The 20,737-nt window shown below is 38.1% G+C and overlaps 2 protein-coding genes across 2 annotated transcripts; both read right to left on the reverse strand.

Moving 5' to 3' along the window:
* Positions 1 to 14,171: 14,171 nt before the first annotated feature.
* Positions 14,172 to 15,038, reverse strand: LOC102777297 (gap junction delta-3 protein-like). Its single transcript, XM_006801004.3, has one exon. It carries the CDS (start codon positions 15,036 to 15,038, stop codon positions 14,172 to 14,174), a length of 867 nt encoding a protein of 288 aa, XP_006801067.3.
* Positions 15,039 to 19,404: 4,366 nt separating this feature from the next.
* On the reverse strand, positions 19,405 to 20,265 carry LOC102777589 (gap junction delta-3 protein-like). The gene has a single exon (XM_006801005.2). It carries the CDS (start codon positions 20,263 to 20,265, stop codon positions 19,405 to 19,407), a length of 861 nt encoding a protein of 286 aa, XP_006801068.2.
* Between the last annotated feature and the right edge of the window lie 472 nt (positions 20,266 to 20,737).

Genomic DNA, 20,737 nt, shown 5'->3' on the forward strand with positions numbered 1-20,737 from the left:
ACTCTGAAGTTGAGTCTGATTAATCAGAAATAGGGCATCTGTTTTGTTCAGAGGATAAACATGTTAAGTAAAGCAAGTTATTTGCAGCATTCCATTCAGTTATGATGGATTTATGTGCAAGCCAGAGAACATTTGAGTTTAAAGTTCAAACTAAAGTTTTCTTTCTACTTAATGTTTTGATTAAAATGTGTATTGGATTGAAATAATTGTTTTTTTCCAAATTCTCTTGGCATAATTGTTCAAATTTCCAGTTTTGGTTTGAATTTAACAATTAAAATCAATAATCACAATTAATTAAGTATTTGTGTTCTTATTTTAAGATAATCTAGTGTGACAACTTACCTGCCGATGGGGCAAATTGTCACAAGTGCACATTCTCCATTCAACAGTCTACAACTCCGTAATGAGATAAGATATGAAAATGTAATGAATACATCATATGTGCCCGAGACTTCCTTCTTTCATTTGGTGAAACATTTATTACGTTGTGATGTATGGTGCTCAGTAAAAGTTAGTCAGTGTGAAAAGTGTGACAACTTACCCCGCTCTCCCCTACTTTGTTTCTGCCGAATTCCCCCATTCAAATGCATGTAATCGTAGGAAACGCACTGTCTTGACGAAATAAAGCGTTTTTGTACAACTTCATATAAATAGCTGTAAGTCTTGATAGAAGAAGCATACACACATATATGTGGCTTTCTCTTACACAATTCAAGATCCCCGTGCTGGGCAAACAGGTTTTGAAGCTGTTTGAGCCAAGATTTTCAAGTTATTCACATAATGAAAACCTATACTTTGTTTCAGCCGCATTCCCCCATTCAAATGCATGTAATCGTAGGAAACGCACTGTCTTGACGAAATAAAGCGTTTTTGTACAACTTCATAAAAATAGCTGTAAGTCTTGATAGAAGAGTCAGACACACATATTTACGGCGTTATCTTATACAATTCAAGATCCCCGTGCTAGGCAAACAGGTTTTGAAGCTGTTTGAGCCAAGATTTTCAAGTTATTCACATAATGAAAACCTATACTTTGTTTCGGCAAAATTCCCCCATTCAAATGCATGTAATCGTAGGAAACGCGCTGTCTTGACGAAATAAAGCGTTTTTGTACAACTTCATAAAAATAGCTGTAAGTGTTGATAGAAGAGTCAGACACACATATTTACGCCGTTATCTTATACAATTCAAGATCCCCGTGCTGGGCAAACAGGTTTTGAAGCTGTTTGAGCCAAGATTTTCAAGTTATTCACATAATGAAAACCTATACTTTGTTTCGGCAAAATTCCCCGATTCAAATGCATGTAATCGTAGGACACGCACTGTCTTGACGAAATAAAGCGTTTTTGTACAACTTCATATAAATAGCTGTAAGTCTTGATAGAAGAAGCATACACACATATATGCGGCTTTCTCTTATACAATTCAAGATCCCCGTGCTGGGAAAACAGGTTTTGAAGCTGTTTGAGCCAAGATTTTCAAGTTATTCACATAATGAAAACCTATACTTTGTTTCTGCCGAATTCCCCCATTCAAATGCATGTAATTGTAGGAAACGCACTGTCTTGACGAAATAAAGCGTTTTTGTACAACTTCATATAAATAGCTGTAAGTCTTGATAGAAAAAGCATACACACATATATGTGGCTTTCTCTTATACAATTCAAGATCCCCGTGCTGGGCAAACAGATTTTGAAGCTGTTTGAGCCAAGATTTTCAAGTTATTCACATAATGAAAACCTATACTTTGTTTCAGCCGCATTCCGCCATTCAAATGCATGTAATCGTAGGAAACGCACTGTCTTGACGAAATAAAGCGTTTTTGTACAACTTCATAAAAATAGCTGTAAGTCTTGATAGAAGAAGCATACACACATATATGTGGCTTTCTCTTATACAATTCAAGATCCCCGTGCTGGGCAAACAGGTTTTGAAGCTGTTTGAGCCAAGATTTTCAAGTTATTCACATAATGAAAACCTATACTTTGTTTCGGCAAAATGCCCCCATTCAAATGCATTTAATCGTAGGAAACGCACTGTCTTGACGAAATAAAGCGTTTTTGTACAACTTCATAAAAATAGCTGTAAGTCTTGATAGAAGAGTCAGACACACATATTTACGCCGTTATCTTATACAATTCAAGATCCCCGTGCTGGGCAAACAGGTTTTGAAGCTGTTTGAGCCAAGATTTTCAAGTTATTCACATAATGAAAACCTATACTCTGTTTTGGGCGCAATCCCCCATTCAAATGCATGTAATCGTAGGAAACGCACTGTCTTGACGAAATAAAGCGTTTTTGTACAACTTCATATAAATAGCTGTAAGTGTTGATAGAAGAAGCATACACACATATTTACGGCGTTATCTTATACAATTCAAGATCCCCGTTCTGGGCAAACAGGTTTTGAAGCTGTTTGAGCCAAGATTTTCAAGTTATTCACATAATGAAAACCTATACTTTGTTTCGGGCGCATTCCCCCATTCAAATGCATGTAATCGTAGGAAACGCACTGTCTTGACGAAATAAAGCGTTTTTGTACAACTTCATAGAAATAGCTGTACGTCTTAATAGAAGAAGCATACACACATATTATTCACATAATGAAAACCTATACTTTGTTTCTGCCGAATTCCCCCATTCAAATGCATGTAATTGTAGGAAACGCACTGTCTTGACGAAATAAAGCGTTTTTGTACAACTTCATATAAATAGCTGTAAGTCTTGATAGAAAAGCATACACACATATATGTGGCTTTCTCTTATACAATTCAAGATCCCCGTGCTGGGCAAACAGATTTTGAAGCTGTTTGAGCCAAGATTTTCAAGTTATTCACATAATGAAAACCTATACTTTGTTTCAGCCGCATTCCGCCATTCAAATGCATGTAATCGTAGGAAACGCACTGTCTTGACGAAATAAAGCGTTTTTGTACAACTTCATAAAAATAGCTGTAAGTCTTGATAGAAGAAGCATACACACATATATGTGGCTTTCTCTTATACAATTCAAGATCCCCGTGCTGGGCAAACAGGTTTTGAAGCTGTTTGAGCCAAGATTTTCAAGTTATTCACATAATGAAAACCTATACTCTGTTTTGGGCGCAATCCCCCATTCAAATGCATGTAATCGTAGGAAACGCACTGTCTTGACGAAATAAAGCGTTTTTGTACAACTTCATATAAATAGCTGTAAGTGTTGATAGAAGAAGCATACACACATATTTACGGCGTTATCTTATACAATTCAAGATCCCCGTTCTGGGCAAACAGGTTTTGAAGCTGTTTGAGCCAAGATTTTCAAGTTATTCACATAATGAAAACCTATACTTTGTTTCGGGCGCATTCCCCCATTCAAATGCATGTAATCGTAGGAAACGCACTGTCTTGACGAAATAAAGCGTTTTTGTACAACTTCATAGAAATAGCTGTACGTCTTAATAGAAGAAGCATACACACATATTATTCACATAATGAAAACCTATACTTTGTTTCGGGCGCATTCCCCCATTCAAATGCATGTAATCGTAGGAAAGGCACTGTCTTGACGAAATAAAGCGTTTTTGTACAACTTCATATAAATAGCTGTAAGTCTTGATAGAAGAAGCATACACACATATATGCGGCTTTCTCTTATACAATTCAAGATCCCCGTGCTGGGTAAACAGGTTTTGAAGCTGTTTGAGCCAAGATTTTCAAGTTATTCACATAATGAAAACCTATACTTTGTTTCTGCCGAATTCCCTCATTCAAATGCATGTAATCGTAGGAAACGCACTGTCTTGACGAAATAAAGCGTTTTTGTACAACTTCATAAAAATAGCTGTAAGTCTTGATAGAAGAAGCATACACACATATTTACGGCGTTATCTTATACAATTCAAGATCCCCGTGCTGGGAAAACAGGTTTTGAAGCTGTTTGAGCCAAGATTTTCAAGTTATTCACATAATGAAAACCTATACTTTGTTTCGGCAAAATTCCCCGATTCAAATGCATGTAATCGTAGGACACGCACTGTCTTGACGAAATAAAGCGTTTTTGTACAACTTCATATAAATAGCTGTAAGTCTTGATAGAAGAAGCATACACACATATATGCGGCTTTCTCTTATACAATTCAAGATCCCCGTGCTGGGAAAACAGGTTTTGAAGCTGTTTGAGCCAAGATTTTCAAGTTATTCACATAATGAAAACCTATACTTTGTTTCTGCCGAATTCCCCCATTCAAATGCATGTAATTGTAGGAAACGCACTGTCTTGACGAAATAAAGCGTTTTTGTACAACTTCATATAAATAGCTGTAAGTCTTGATAGAAAAAGCATACACACATATATGTGGCTTTCTCTTATACAATTCAAGATCCCCGTGCTGGGCAAACAGATTTTGAAGCTGTTTGAGCCAAGATTTTCAAGTTATTCACATAATGAAAACCTATACTTTGTTTCAGCCGCATTCCGCCATTCAAATGCATGTAATCGTAGGAAACGCACTGTCTTGACGAAATAAAGCGTTTTTGTACAACTTCATAAAAATAGCTGTAAGTCTTGATAGAAGAAGCATACACACATATATGTGGCTTTCTCTTATACAATTCAAGATCCCCGTGCTGGGCAAACAGGTTTTGAAGCTGTTTGAGCCAAGATTTTCAAGTTATTCACATAATGAAAACCTATACTTTGTTTCGGCAAAATGCCCCCATTCAAATGCATTTAATCGTAGGAAACGCACTGTCTTGACGAAATAAAGCGTTTTTGTACAACTTCATAAAAATAGCTGTAAGTCTTGATAGAAGAGTCAGACACACATATTTACGCCGTTATCTTATACAATTCAAGATCCCCGTGCTGGGCAAACAGGTTTTGAAGCTGTTTGAGCCAAGATTTTCAAGTTATTCACATAATGAAAACCTATACTCTGTTTTGGGCGCAATCCCCCATTCAAATGCATGTAATCGTAGGAAACGCACTGTCTTGACGAAATAAAGCGTTTTTGTACAACTTCATATAAATAGCTGTAAGTGTTGATAGAAGAAGCATACACACATATTTACGGCGTTATCTTATACAATTCAAGATCCCCGTTCTGGGCAAACAGGTTTTGAAGCTGTTTGAGCCAAGATTTTCAAGTTATTCACATAATGAAAACCTATACTTTGTTTCGGGCGCATTCCCCCATTCAAATGCATGTAATCGTAGGAAACGCACTGTCTTGACGAAATAAAGCGTTTTTGTACAACTTCATAGAAATAGCTGTACGTCTTAATAGAAGAAGCATACACACATATTATTCACATAATGAAAACCTATACTTTGTTTCGGGCGCATTCCCCCATTCAAATGCATGTAATCGTAGGAAAGGCACTGTCTTGACGAAATAAAGCGTTTTTGTACAACTTCATATAAATAGCTGTAAGTCTTGATAGAAGAAGCATACACACATATATGCGGCTTTCTCTTATACAATTCAAGATCCCCGTGCTGGGTAAACAGGTTTTGAAGCTGTTTGAGCCAAGATTTTCAAGTTATTCACATAATGAAAACCTATACTTTGTTTCTGCCGAATTCCCTCATTCAAATGCATGTAATCGTAGGAAACGCACTGTCTTGACGAAATAAAGCGTTTTTGTACAACTTCATAAAAATAGCTGTAAGTCTTGATAGAAGAAGCATACACACATATTTACGGCGTTATCTTATACAATTCAAGATCCCCGTGCTGGGAAAACAGGTTTTGAAGCTCTTTGAGCTAAGATTTTCAAGTTATTCACATAATGAAAACCTATACTTTGTTTCTGCCGAATTCCCCCATTCAAATGCATGTAACTGTAGGAAACGCACTGTCTTGACGAAATAAAGCGTTTTTGTACAACTTCATATAAATAGCTGTAAGTCTTGATAGAAGAAGCATACACACATATATGTGGCTTTCTCTTATACAATTCAAGATCCCCGTGCTGGGCAAACAGATTTTGAAGCTGTTTGAGCCAAGATTTTCAAGTTATTCACATAATGAAAACCTATACTTTGTTTCAGCCGCATTCCCCCATTCAAATGCATGTAATCGTAGGAAACGCACTGTCTTGACGAAATAAAGCGTTTTTGTACAACTTCATGAAAATAGCTGTAAGTCTTGATAGAAGAAGCATACACACATATATGTGGCTTTCTCTTATACAATTCAAGATCCCCGTGCTGGGCAAACAGGTTTTGAAGCTGTTTGAGCCAAGATTTTCAAGTTATTCACATAATGAAAACCTATACTTTGTTTCGGCAAAATGCCCCCATTCAAATGCATGTAATCATAGGAAACGCACTGTCTTGACGAAATAAAGCGTTTTTGTACAACTTCATAAAAATAGCTGTAAGTCTTGATAGAAGAGTCAGACACACATATTTACGCCGTTATCTTATACAATTCAAGATCCCCGTGCTGGGCAAACAGGTTTTGAAGTTGTTTGAGCCAAGATTTTCAAGTTATTCACATAATGAAAACCTATACTCTGTTTTTGGCGCAATCCCCCATTCAAATGCATGTAATCGTAGGAAACGCACTGTCTTGACGAAATAAAGCGTTTTTGTACAACTTCATATAAATAGCTGTAAGTGTTGATAGAAGAAGCATACACACATATTTACGGCGTTATCTTATACAATTCAAGATCCCCGTTCTGGGCAAACAGGTTTTGAAGCTGTTTGAGCCAAGATTTTCAAGTTATTCACATAATGAAAACCTATACTTTGTTTCGGGCGCATTCCCCCATTCAAATGCATGTAATCGTAGGAAACGCACTGTCTTGACGAAATAAAGCGTTTTTGTACAACTTCATAGAAATAGCTGTACGTCTTAATAGAAGAAGCATACACACATATTATTCACATAATGAAAACCTATACTTTGTTTCGGGCGCATTCCCCCATTCAAATGCATGTAATCGTAGGAAAGGCACTGTCTTGACGAAATAAAGCGTTTTTGTACACAGCAAATTCAAAAGTGTTAAATGTTTTGGTATTAGTAGTCTTAGAGTTAATTTTACTCTGAGTAGAGTCACATTCTTTTAATGTAACTCTGAGGTGTAAAATGATAGTAGTTAAAATCGAGTGTTAAAAATGAGTGTTTCTATTTCAAATCTGGAGGTGTTACAATGGAAACATTAACGCTTGACCTCTTAACTCTGAACTCCTACAGGGGCTATGACACCAATAGAGTAAATTCACAGACTCCGCCCCCAGCACGGCTCCAATCGAAGCTGAAGTGAAGCCGTTTCAAAACATTTTGCTCTACATATTTGAGTTGTTTGCCATGCTTGGTAAGTCATGTTTTCAAAGATTGTTTCAATTATTGTTATTAGCTTTTACTTCTGTGGCTCTTTGGAGTTGAGACAAAGCTGTGTGAAAGGCATTAGCCATGTTGCTCGCTGATAGCATAATATTCTGTTTTAGCTAGCTGAAAGGTATTGTTTGCGGGCAAATACCACAGCCTTAAAAAAAAAGCTTGCATGTGAATTTTCAGTCAAATTTCTTGGTCAAATACACTTAAAACAATGTCTAGAATGTGAAATGTTGATATAATGGTGCTACTTGAAGCCTGAAAACGATCTCCCATAAAAAACGAGCAAACAGCAGTAGCAGATGTCCCAAGTCCCGACTGAGTTCTACGTTAGCATTTAGATTCCTCCAGAGTTTTGTGCAAACGGTTTTAGGTAAAAATGAAAAAGGTTGAGGTTTTACATTTAGTTCAGTATTACCTGTTGTCTGTGTCCTTGTCTTTTGGGAAAATACTTTACACAAGTAATGGCTCAAAAAGGATTCCCTTTTTTTTTTTTACTGTGCTGCAATTGATTTGTGCCATTAATTAGTGTCAACTAATTTTTATTCAATCTCCACATAGGATATGCTTGTGAAGATGGAATATGGGGGAGAGCAGAAGTGCGTTGAAGTTCCACAAAGTGATGAATGAAGGACATGCATATTGTATTTTGTATTTATTGAAATAAGTGATGAGAATGCTGTTATTTGCATTTACCAGCTCACCTATGTCAGACCTTTTGATAAACAAAATTCTAATGAAAGTGAGAACATGTACACTGTTACATCTTTCAGAAAATGTTTTGAAATTGTGGTGCACAGTTCAGAATAAATGTTTTTCAAAAACCATTGCATCTTTTTAGTAAATGTTTATTTCCAAAAGAAATTTCTAGAAGTTCAGAACAGTAAAATTCCCGCTTTTTAGAATTAATTAGAAGATAACTCTTACGTAGCTAAACTAAAATACTCTTTGAGAGTTAATATATAAACTCTTAACACCAAGTGCCAAATTATCAACTCCAGAGAGATTTGGTGTTCAACACTAAATCAGAGTTAACGTACCAACTCTCCAAAAAGAGTCAAATTAACACTCTCTGGTGTGGATCCATATAGACACTTTAAAAGTGTTGAAATCAAATCTGACAGTGTCAATTTGGACATGCTGGATTTGCTGTGTACAACTTCATATAAATAGCTGTAAGTCTTGATAGAAGAAGCATACACACATATATGCGGCTTTCTCTTATACAATTCAAGATCCCCGTGCTGGGCAAACAGGTTTTGAAGCTGTTTGAGCCAAGATTTTCAAGTTATTCACATAATGAAAACCTATACTTTGTTTCTGCCGAATTCCCCCATTCAAATGCATGTAATCGTAGGAAACGCACTGTCTTGACGAAATAAAGCGTTTTTGTACAACTTCATATAAATAGCTGTAAGTCTTGATAGAAGAAGCATACACACATATATGTGGCTTTATCTTATACAATTCAAGATCCCCGTGCTGGGCAAACAGGTTTTGAAGCTGTTTGAGCCAAGATTTTCAAGTTATTCACATAATGAAAACCTATACTTTGTTTCTGCCGAATTCCCCCATTCAAATGCATGTAATCGTAGGAAACGCACTGTCTTGACGAAATAAAGCGTTTTTGTACAACTTCATAAAAATAGCTGTAAGTCTTGATAGTAGAAGCATACACACATATTTACGGCGTTATCTTATACAATTCAAGATCCCCGTGCTGGGCAAACAGGTTTTGAAGCTGTTTGAGCCAAGATTTTCAAGTTATTCACATAATGAAAACCTATACTTTTTTTTGGGCGCATTCCCCCATTCAAATGCATGTAATCGTAGGAAACGCACTGTCTTCACGAAATAAAGCGTTTTTGTACAACTTCATAAAAATAGCTGTAAGTCTTGATAGAAGAGTCAGACACACATATTTACGCCATTATCTTATACAATTCAAGATCCCCGTGCTGGGCAAACAGGTTTTGAAGCTGTTTGAGCCAAGATTTTCAAGTTATTCACATAATGAAAACCTATACTTTGTTTTGGGCGCAATCCCCCATTCAAATGCATGTAATCGTAGGAAACGCACTGTCTTGACGAAATAAAGCGTTTTTGTACAACTTCATATAAATAGCTGTAAGTCTTGATAGTAGAGTCAGACACACATATTTACGGCGTTATCTTATACAGTTCAAGATCCCCGTGCTGGGCAAACAGGTTTTGAAGCTGTTTGAGCCAAGATTTTCAAGTTATTCACATAATGAAAACCTATGCTTTGTTTCAGCCGCATTCCCCCATTCAAATGCATGTAATCGTAGGAAACGCACTGTCTTGACGAAATAAAGCGTTTTTGTACAACTTCATAAAAATAGCTGTAAGTCTTAATAGAAGAGTCAGACACACATATTTACGCCGTTATCTTATACAATTCAAGATCCCCGTGCTGGGCAAACAGGTTTTGAAGCTGTTTGAGCCAAGATTTTCAAGTTATTCACATAATGAAAACCTATACTTTGTTTCAGCCGCATTCCCCCATTCAAATGCATGTAATCGTAGGAAACGCACTGTCTTGACGAAATAAAGCGTTTTTGTACAACTTCATATAAATAGCTGTAAGTGTTGATAGAAGAAGCATACACACATATTTACGGCGTTATCTTATACAATTCAAGATCCCCGTGCTGGGCAAACAGGTTTTGAAGCTGTTTGAGCCAAGATTTTCAAGTTATTCACATAATGAAAACCTATACTTTGTTTCGGGCGCAATCCCCCATTCAAATGCATGTAATCGTAGGAAACGCACTGTCTTGACGAAATAAAGCGTTTTTGTACAACTTCATAAAAATAGCTGTAAGTCTTGATAGAAGAGTCAGACACACATATTTACGGCGTTATCTTATACAATTCAAGATCCCCGTGCTGGGCAAACAGGTTTTGAAGCTGTTTGAGCCAAGATTTTCAAGTTATTCACATAATGATAACCTATACTTTGTTTCGGCCGCATTCCCCCATTCAAATGCATGTAATCGTAGGACACGCACTGTCTTGACGAAATAAAGCGTTTTTGTACAACTTCATAAAAATAGCTGTAAGTCTTGATAGAAGTGTCAGACACACATATTTACGGACTTATCTTATACAATTCAAGATCCCCGTGCTGGGCAAACAGGTTTTGAAGCTGTTTGAGCCAAGATTTTCAAGTTATTCACATAATGAAAACCTATACTTTGTTTCGGCAAAATTCCCCCATTCAAATGCATGTAATCGTAGGAAACGCACTGTCTTGACGAAATAAAGCGTTTTTGTACAACTTCATAAAAATAGCTGTAAGTCTTGATAGAAGAGTCAGACACACATATTTACGGCGTTATCTTATACAATTAAAGATCCCCGTGCTGGGCAAACAGGTTTTGAAGCTGTTTGAGCCAAGATTTTCAAGTTTTTCACATAATGAAAACCTATACTTTGTTTTGGGCGCATTCCCCCATTCAAATGCATGTAATCGTAGGAAACGCACTGTCTTGACGAAATAAAGCGTTTTTGTACAACTTCATATAAATAGCTGTAAGTGTTGATAGAAGAAGCATACACACATATTTACGGCGTTATCTTATACAATTCAAGATCCCCGTGCTGGGCAAACAGGTTTTGAAGCTGTTTGAGCCAAGATTTTCAAGTTATTCACATAATGAAAACCTATACTTTTTTTTGGGCGCATTCCCCCATTCAAATGCATGTAATCGTAGGACACGCACTGTCTTGACGAAATAAAGCGTTTTTTTTGTACAACTTCTTATAAATAGCTGTAAGTGTTAATAGAAGAAGCATACACACATATTTACGGCGTTATCTTATACAATTCAAGATCCCCGTGCTGGGCAAACAGGTTTTGAAGCTGTTTGAGCCAAGATTTTCAAGTTATTCACATAATGAAAACCTATACTTTGTTTCGGGCGCATTCACCCATTCAAATGCATGTAATCGTAGGAAACGCACTGTCTTGACGAAATAAAGCGTTTTTGTACAACTTCATAAAAATAGCTGTAAGTCTTGATAGAAGAGTCAGACACACATATTTACGGCGTTATCTTATACAATTCAAGATCACCGTGCTGGGCAAACAGGTTTTGAAGCTGTTTGAGCCAAGATTTTCAAGTTATTCACATAATGAAAACCTATACTTTGTTTCGGCCGCATTCCCCCATTCAAATACATGTAATCGTAGGACACGCACTGTCTTGACGAAATAAAGCGTTTTTGTACAACTTCATAAAAATAGCTGTTCATGAGTTCAGTATAAAAACTGACCTTGGCCTCAGCAATCGTCTCGATGTGGCGTTATATGAGGTTTTTTGATGAGCTACTATCAGTCGTCACTGAGGGATTTTTTTTCTTGTAAGCAAAGGTTTCTGTACTCTCTTTTTTTTCCTTTTTAACAGCTGTGCTCAAATCTACACGTGACTGTTTTAAAACCAAACCAACATCTGTGTTATAAAAAAGTACATAGCTCTAATTGAGCCGAACAGCTTTGTGTTGATACCTGCAGCCTTCTTCTTGAATGCAGCTGGTTACTTTGGTTGAGCCTCTTCGGTTTTTCGCTGAGTTTTTCAAACTCACCACACTAGCATTCTGTGGTTCTAACAAATGTAACTTATATATTTTTAATGGTAATTTGAAGCTTATTTTATGCTAGGCTGCCACTCAATCACACAAACTGTAAAAAAATGGGTATTTAGAGGTCATGTAGTTTGTAAAGTGCCTGGTGATCTGACCATGGGGCATGGAAGGCTGGCACTGTCCACGCCACTGTGACCCACACAAATATGCTGTCGCTTTTGTGAATTAATTATGCAGCATATGCTTGTGTTTCTGTACATTTCACTCTGTTTGTGTGTTGGTATGATTTATAACATGTTTTTCAAGTTTGGTGTTTCAAATCGATGTGTATCACTTTGGACAGTAGAGGGCAGCAGAATGTCTGCCATGGTTCTGCCTTGTTGACATGGTTCATCATAAGATGGTCATTCTGGGAAGACTGACCAGGCTTAGTGTCGATGCATTACTGAGCTGTTAAAATGCATAATTGAACATTGAAGTTTACCTTATCTTATTTAAGGCTAGATTTATGATGTGCAATATCTCTTGATGAATGCTCTTTAATCCAGTTAGGGAGTTCCCAAAAAGCTGATCAGTGGGAGAAACGCTGGGAAGGCACCTAAAGAATGCTTCAGGCGACCCAGGAGAGATCAACTGCTGCCTAAGCAAAAAATCTTAGTGATCCCTTATGTGTCAGGAGTATAGGAACAGCTGAGACGCATTTTCTCTAAACACCGCGTCTCTGTGGCTTTTAAACCCCAAAACATGCGGCGCCAAAAACTGGTCCATCCCAAGGATCGGTTCTCCTGACACAAACAGAATAATGTAGTGTACGCTGTTAAGTAGCAGGAGGATTGCTGTGAATTATACATCAGGGAAACCAAACAACCTCTGCTCAAGGGGATGGCACAACACAGTAGAGCTACCTCACCAGGTCAGGACTCTGCAGTCTATTTACACCTACAGGCCAGTGGACACTCTTTCAATGATGAGGATGTACATATCCTGGACAGGGAGGAACGCTGGTTTGATTGAGGATTCAAGGAGTCCATGTACATGAAAAGGGAAAGACCATCTCTGAATAGAAGAGGGGGCCTAAGGGTACATCTTTCACCATCTTATAATTGTGTGATTGCAGCCATTCCCCAACTCCGTGAATGGTATTCATGGTCTTGGATCAATGGTCTTTGATTGGTGGTTTTTGATCAATCGACATGACAATTTCCATATTAATGTTGAAGGAACTGATCTCACAGCCCATTGTTTGTCAGTGGTGCTAATTATAGTCATAGCAAACACTTGCGCTCCCATACAGTGTAAATTCTGCAGTTCATAAACAGTTCTGATTGCAGTTCTTGTGCACTTGGTTAATCTCTTTATGTGCATTATGTTTCTAAACAGTGCTAAGCTAGTCCGAGGTAATTTGTAAAAACAAGTGCAAGGGTTTTACTAAAACTTTGATGATTTATTCACAGTATTGAGATCAAAATCTTTATTGTTTATATCTATTCTAGTCAGGTACATTTTAAAAAATATTCAACTACTTTCCAACTTTGAAACTTCGTCTCTGGGAATTTTAGCTTTTAACATGTTTATATTTCAGCTCATTCAACTCTTTTTTTTTCACCAAACATTCAGCAATTTTAAAATAAATTCAGCTCAAATGTTTTGAAGGTCAGCTTTGACCTTGGAAACCTGACCTTTCCAAAATAAGTCCATGTGCTTATTATTTATTTATTTTTATTGATACTGCTGATTGATGGTGAGCAAAACAAGAAAGATTTGAGATCTAGTCAAGAAAAAAACAGCTAAATTCGGTCAGTGTGGGTCACCAGGAACTGTCAAATTAATAGAAATTTTGTCTGAAAGACTGCCATGCTTATTTTTCCTATCAGTACAACCTGAATCATCTGCTGAGTTAGAGTTTCTGCCTCTGGCAGCTACAAAAGGGACACAGTTACAAACAAAACAATCAGCGTTAAACTAGTTTATCAAGCGTAGTCCAGAAAATGTTTCCTTCCTGAACTGTTTACAGCCTTTAATCATTTAAACAACAACGTCTTGCATGCATCCTTCTTATTATTGGTGTTTTCTTTGCTCATTTTCCAAACAATCCTTGTAAAGTGTCCCACTGTAAATACTGTTTAACACATCAACAGTGAAATCATTTCAAATGAAATGGAGTTAGAGATGTAGTCACAGGTTTAAAATAGAAAAGACTCTGAATCACACATGCTGTGATTGCAGTCAGTCCTCTCACAATGTAAGCCTCGAGGCGCTCACATGTTTTCCTGGTGGACTTTTGCACTTGTGACCACTGCTGTAGACCTTTCGAGTGTAGCTGCTTCTCACTGATCCCTTCTTTGCTCTCGCACTGCTGGCTGTTCTTTCTGACGTCATCTTTACTGCTGCTTTCTCCTCTGTCTCCACTTGCTTGAGGTTGTGGAGGTTCTCACAGTCACATTGGTCATATAGCTCCAATTTCTTCTGATTTGAGCAAAACCACTTCCCAGAGCTATAGAGAAGCTCCACAATGCTGGAAAATGCTGATATCACCCCTACAGCAAAGTAGAAGAGGAGGAAGACTGTTTTTTCTGCAGGTCGGGAGGTGAAGCAGTCCACCGTGTAGGGGCAGGGAAATCGGTCACATGGGAACTGGGCCTCCACCTTGAAGCCGTAGAGATACCACTGGACAAATAAGAAGCCGATTTCTGCCACTATGCGGGAGATCAGAGTGATAATGTAGAGTGTCCTTAAAGCTTTTTCTTCTCTGTTCTCCCTGCTGCTCCTTTTCTTCGATGGAGAGGGGTTGGCACTCTTGTTATGCTGGTGTGTGGCGTACACGAGGTAAAGCAGAGAAGGTGTAGCGATGAGGACTATATGAAACACCCAGAATCTGTACTGGGAGATGGGGAAAGCCAAGTCATAACACACCTGCTTACATCCTGGCTGGAGGGTGTTACAGGTAAATTCCTCCTGCTCGTCCTCAAACATGTCACTGGCTACAGTTCCCAGGATCACTATCCTAAATACCAGCATGAGGACGAGCCAGAAACGACCCAGCATCGGCGACTCGGTCTGGAGGTCTTTAAAGAATCCCCCGATGAAGTCCCACTCACCCATGGCTGCAGCTCTGTCAGGCCTTTTGGAAGTCTGGAGGCTTGTTCACCTGTTTGTCTCAGAGCAAAGGCTGCCTTTGTTTTAAAAATGAAACTAGAATTCTTGCTATTATAATCTCCAATATATGACTCACAGTGAAACTGTACCCAATAAAAGTGATCAAAGGTAGCGTCAAGGTGTATCCATCCTAAGTGTTGATTGAGTTCATACTCCAGTGGCCTTAAACCAAAAAGAAAACATTATATGAGAACCTGCAAAGACTATCAACAATATCATTAAAGACATAAAACAATAACAGCAGCCTACAAGCCTTTAAGAAACTCTTACCCACTAACATTATAGAGCCAACCGCTCCAAATTTCTTTCTATTTTAGGATATATACGTGGTTTTGACTCTTTGAAATTAACTCTGGTGGAAATATACTGACTCGGCTGTGTTCCAGAGATGACAGTGATGGCAAGATCAAATGGGTTGAACATTGATTTGTCTTTCAGTTGTACCAACTTGTGGTTATATGAAATTCTCTACTTTGTTTTATTTTTCCCATCCACTGTGTTTGGTAGCATCTTTGTGTCTGGTATGTGCTTTTACTTCCTCTATCTCATCGTCATTGATTCATTTCAGCTGTCTTGTACCGCAGTTTTCCCCATGTCTCTGTTTACATCAGTGTGTCTGTTTAAACCCTCAGCCTGTTTGTGCGTTTTTGTCACGTTGTGCTATTTGTCCATAGTTTTTGTTTTTCTACTCCACTGTCTGGGCTATTAGTTGCCTCCTGGACTTGTGCCTCACTGAAACAAAGGTTTGTTTTAGTTTATTCATTCTGTCATTTGGGTCTAATGTCACACTGCCTGTCACTGTCACATTGCATGGGATTCACAAAGTTTATCTCATCTTATAATAGAAAATATCACTGAGAGTTGAACTGTAAAAATTGACCTTGGTGCCAGCAGTTGTCTTGGCTTCAAGGCGTGATATGAGTTTATCTGAGAAGTTATCAGCGTCGTCACTGAGCTCCTTTTTCTTTCTGGAGCTTTGCTTTCACTTTCGAAGTCATTGGTGTCCAATGAAGAGACCCTCTCGGTGCAAGGAGCACTGGTTGCAGTGATAAAAAAAAAAACCCACGGCAAATATAAATGTGCTATGATTTCTTTTTATTTCTTTTCTTTTCTTTTTTTTATATTTCAAAAGAACAATCATTCTGAAATCCATTAGCAGAGACAGCAGTCTGGTTCATCAGCAGATTCACCTTTAGTTTCATGTTCACTCTGCACTCTGTGGGCACATCTACTTCCTCTATCTCCATTTAACACTCAGACAGGCCATCAACCCTCATCATCTGACTCCAGGATTTTCTTGGCTTTCTTGGTAACGGGCATGAACCAAAGAGCGGTGCTGTTTTTGATGCTGCTTTGCATAAGAATGGGTTTCTTTGTGAAACGTTAACAAACTTGTACAGTTAAAGTGCAAATCTTCACAACTTATGTATGATTATCAACATTTTTAAGGGCTCTGATATGCTGTAATATCCATGTCAGACTAAGTTTTCCACAAGACAGGTGTACACCGGTTCAAAATAAATATCTACTATTGTAAAATAAATATATAGATAGAGATAGAGATGGATGGATGGATGGAGAAATCTAAGTTGTACACAAGCAAAATATAATTCTGCCAAAAATATTTATTTATTACAAAAAACAACACGTGGCTGGGTTATTCATAGACTTGAGAAAGGCATTTGACACTACAGATCACAATATATTAATAAGAAAACTGGAACATTATGGTGTCAGAGGGGTAGTTTTAAATTGGGTTCTGAGTTATTTAAGTGACAGGAAGCAGTTTGTGAAATTAAATGGCTGTTGCTCCTTATGTATGGACATTGCTTGTGGTGTATCCCAAGGGTCAGTTTTGGGCCCAAAATTTTTCAACTTACACATCAATGACATTTGTAAAGTGTCCAGAGAATTAAAAATGGTACTTTTTGCAAACATTTTCTGCTCTGGTGATGATCTGCAGCATTTACTGGATGAGATGACTAATGAAATAATTAAAGTAACATTCTGGCTTAAAAACAACAAATGATCATTAAATTTGAATAAAACTAAAATTATGTTTTTTGGAAATAGTAGTTTAAATACAAATGCTAAGATTCAAATAAATTATAATAATTTCTAGGGGTAATAATACATGGAAAACTTAACTGGAGAGCTCACGTAAGATGTATTCATTCCAAAGAATCAAGCATTGGAATCCTAAACAAGGGAAAGCAGGTATTAGACGGGACATCACTTCATATTATCTACTGTTCACTGGTTTCACCTTACTTAAGCTATTGTGCAGAGTACAGTACGTTACATTACATAAAAGTACATTACATTCACTTTTTACTCTTCAAATAAAAGAAGAAAACAAACAGTTTGAATTATCCACAGTGCAGGTTATAGGGATCATACAAACTCACTTTTCTTGCAGTCTGAAATATTGAAATTTGCTGATCTAGTGAAATTCCAAACAGCACAAATTCTATTCAAAGCAAAAAATAAGGAACCGCCAGGTAATACTGAGAGTATGTTTTTTTTTAAACAAGGAATTTATAATTTAAGGGGTTTTTGTAACTTCAAAATTGTGAAGGTGCGTACTACAAGTATAAGCTTTTGTGTTTCTGTGCATAGAGTGAAGCTGTGGAACAGTTTGAATATGGAGTGGAAGCAACATCCAAACATAAAGCAGCTCAAAGTTATAAAGATATGATTTTCTTGAATTATAAAGAAAGGAAAAATGTTGAAATTCAGTGAATGTCTCTATTTTGAAAATTTCATCATGTGATGTATATATTATCAGAAGTCTACAGATTATATCAGTAAGGAAGCTGACTATATATTGACTGATAGCTTATGGCAAAGGGGTGGGATTAAAGAAGTGTGTACTTCTTCCCACTCCTTTTCGATGTGTAACTGAATCGGAACAGATGAAGCAATATTGAAATAAATTAACTTTATTTGTATAGTATTTTTTTCTCTTCTTTTCTTTGCTAAATGTACCCTTATGTTGTTTACATGATCGAAATAAATTAACAAACAAACAAATAAACAACACACGATTGTTGTCGTTTGTTGTGGCTAAAATTTTGTCTGCCAAAGCCTTGACTGAGTTGAATGCAGCCCATTTATGCAGAACAGGAATCGCTTCCTTCTTTTAGTTGTTCTTGACACACACATGCACAATGTTAATATATCTGATCAGAAGCATGGAGGAGATTCCAGGAGCCAGTTACTTAGTCTAGCAGAGGTGAGGGGTCGTAGAAGGTCTTTAATCCACCAGCAGGACTAGTATCTACTTGTTCGTGCAAGGAGGAGCACGATAAACACTGACATTTGACACGTGGGTCGTTTTGTTTCAGTCCATCTGATTCTGCCAGGTTGCACCTCAGTTTGTCCAGGAGCTCATTGATGCCCTGAAGTAGTCCTTGTAGTCTGTGATGAGAGAAACCTTCTTTGTGCCATTTAGCATCGGCTCCAGCACACTCTCCTTTTAGGTCTGGACCAGAAAGTCAATAAAGAGTTCGGCAAAGTGGACTTAAAAGCATTGGATAAATATAAGTATATTTATTTGAGTCAATTTAATAAAGCCTAGAACACTCAGGAAGCCATTCTCTCTCTTCACCATAGGCAGAGGGTCCTCGCCCACTGGTAGTGTAGCATGCAAACGAAGCTACACTGAGTGGTGCAACAGCCTGGGGTCAACTGAAGGAACTCCTCAGCCTTAAGAAGCCAACAAGCAATCAGCAAAGTCAACACAGTAATTAGCCACAGTCTCAAAATGTGTGGGCAGGTAAGGTTGAGGCTTGACTTCTGAAACACAAAAACCAAATGCCAACATTCGCACAAACAAAGGAGAGAGAGAAAGCAGAAGAGAAAGGAAAAGATAGAAGAGCAAGTCGAACCAGTAGGACCAAGGCGTGGCTCTCCAAGAAATATAAAAATAGTACTCATTTCAAGGTTTCTTGGGTTTTATTTTCCTCTCGGTATGGCCTGAATCCCCTGCTGGGTTAGAGGTTCTATGTTTGATTAATCTGACAGCTACAAAAGGGCAACACTGACTAAAAACCAATCACCTGTAAGGAAGTTTGTCAAGTGTTTTCCAGGAAATGTTTCTGTCGCAAAATGCTTGCAGACTTTCGTCATTCAGCAGAACTAACAAGTCAATGATGTCTCTCGTCTGTGCTCGTTTTGTCATTTTCCCATAAGTTTCTTTATGATGTCGCCAATACACATGAAGAGGAAAACATGTAGAGGGAATTAGAAATGTAGTCACAAATTTATGATAGAAAAAGGAGGATGCTGTGATTGCAGCATATGTGTCCTCTCACAATGTAAGCCTCGAGGCGCTCACATATTTTCCTCTTGGATTCTTGTACTTGTGACTGATGCTGGAGCTCTGTCGACTGGAGTTGCTTCTCACTGATCCCTTCTTCATTCTCACACTGCTGGCCGTGCTCACTGACATCGTCTCTCCTCCTGATTTCTCCTCTGTCTCCTCTTGCTTGTGGTTGCGGAGATTCTCGCAGTCACAGTGGTAGATTCTGTCCTCCTGGTCTGAGCAAAACCACTTACAAGAGACGTAGAGAAGCTCTACAATGCTGGAAAATGCTGATACTACCCCTACAGCAAAGTAGAAGAGGAGGAAGATTGTTTTCTCTGCAGACCGGGAAGTGAAGCACTCCACTGTTAGGGGGCAGGGAGAACGACTACATGGGAAATGGGCCTTCACCTCAAAGCCGTAGAGACGCCACTGGACAAATAAGAAGCCGATTTCTGCCAGTATGCGGAAGATCACAGTGATAATGTAGAGCGCCCTGAAAGTTTTTCCTTCTCTGTTCTTCCTGCTGCTCCTTTTCCTCGACGAGGAGCTGTTGGCCCTCTTGTGATCTTGATGTGTTACATACACGAAGTAAAGCAGAGAAGGTGTAGCGATGAGGATCAAATGAAACACCCAAAATCTGTACTGGGAGATGGGGAAAGCCTCATTGTAACACACCTGCTTACATCCTGGCTGGAGGGTGTTACAGGTAAATTCCTCCTGCTCGTCCTCAAACATTTCACTGGCCACAGTTCCCAGGATTAGTATCCTAAACACCAAAACGAGGACGAGCCAGAAACGACCCAGCATCGGTAAATGGGTCTGGAAGTCATTAAATAATCCACCGATGAAGCCCCACTCACCCATGACTGCAGCTCTGTCAGGTCTGGCTTCTTGGAAGTCTGGAGGCTTGTTCACCTGTTCGTCTCAGAGCAAATGCTGCCTTTGTCTTTAAAATGAAACTAGAATTCTTGTTATTGTAATCTCCAATCAGTGACTCACGGTTTAACTGAACCCATCAAACCTGATTAAATGTTGCTTCAAGGTCTATCCACCTTAGTTGCTCAGCTCAGTGGGCTGTCTTAGTGGGCTGAAACCAAAAATGACGCAAAGAACCCGCAAAGAGAGTACATAAAGGACAATACTTCAGGAAAAAAACCCTGTAGTAACAGCCTGTAATATATCCTTTCAGTTCTTTTCGCCTTCAGTTAGCATAAAATACAACCAGCTAACATTGTAGAGTACAGTAACCAACCTCAAGACTGATCCAAGGTTCCATTTCATACATTTGAACTTTGCTAATGGACAGGTTGAAACCTAACTCCTACATTTCAGAGAT

This window comes from Neolamprologus brichardi, chromosome 8 (genome assembly GCF_056152115.1).
Source record: "Neolamprologus brichardi isolate AB-2024 chromosome 8, ASM5615211v1, whole genome shotgun sequence".
Taxonomy (NCBI): domain Eukaryota; kingdom Metazoa; phylum Chordata; class Actinopteri; order Cichliformes; family Cichlidae; genus Neolamprologus; species Neolamprologus brichardi.

Excerpts from the sequence above, each read along its gene's own strand:
- LOC102777297 (XM_006801004.3), bottom strand. The coding sequence starts at position 15,038 with ATGGGTGAGTGGGACTTCATCGGGGGATTCTTTAAAGACCTCCAGACC.
- LOC102777589 (XM_006801005.2), bottom strand. The coding sequence starts at position 20,265 with ATGGGTGAGTGGGGCTTCATCGGTGGATTATTTAATGACTTCCAGACC.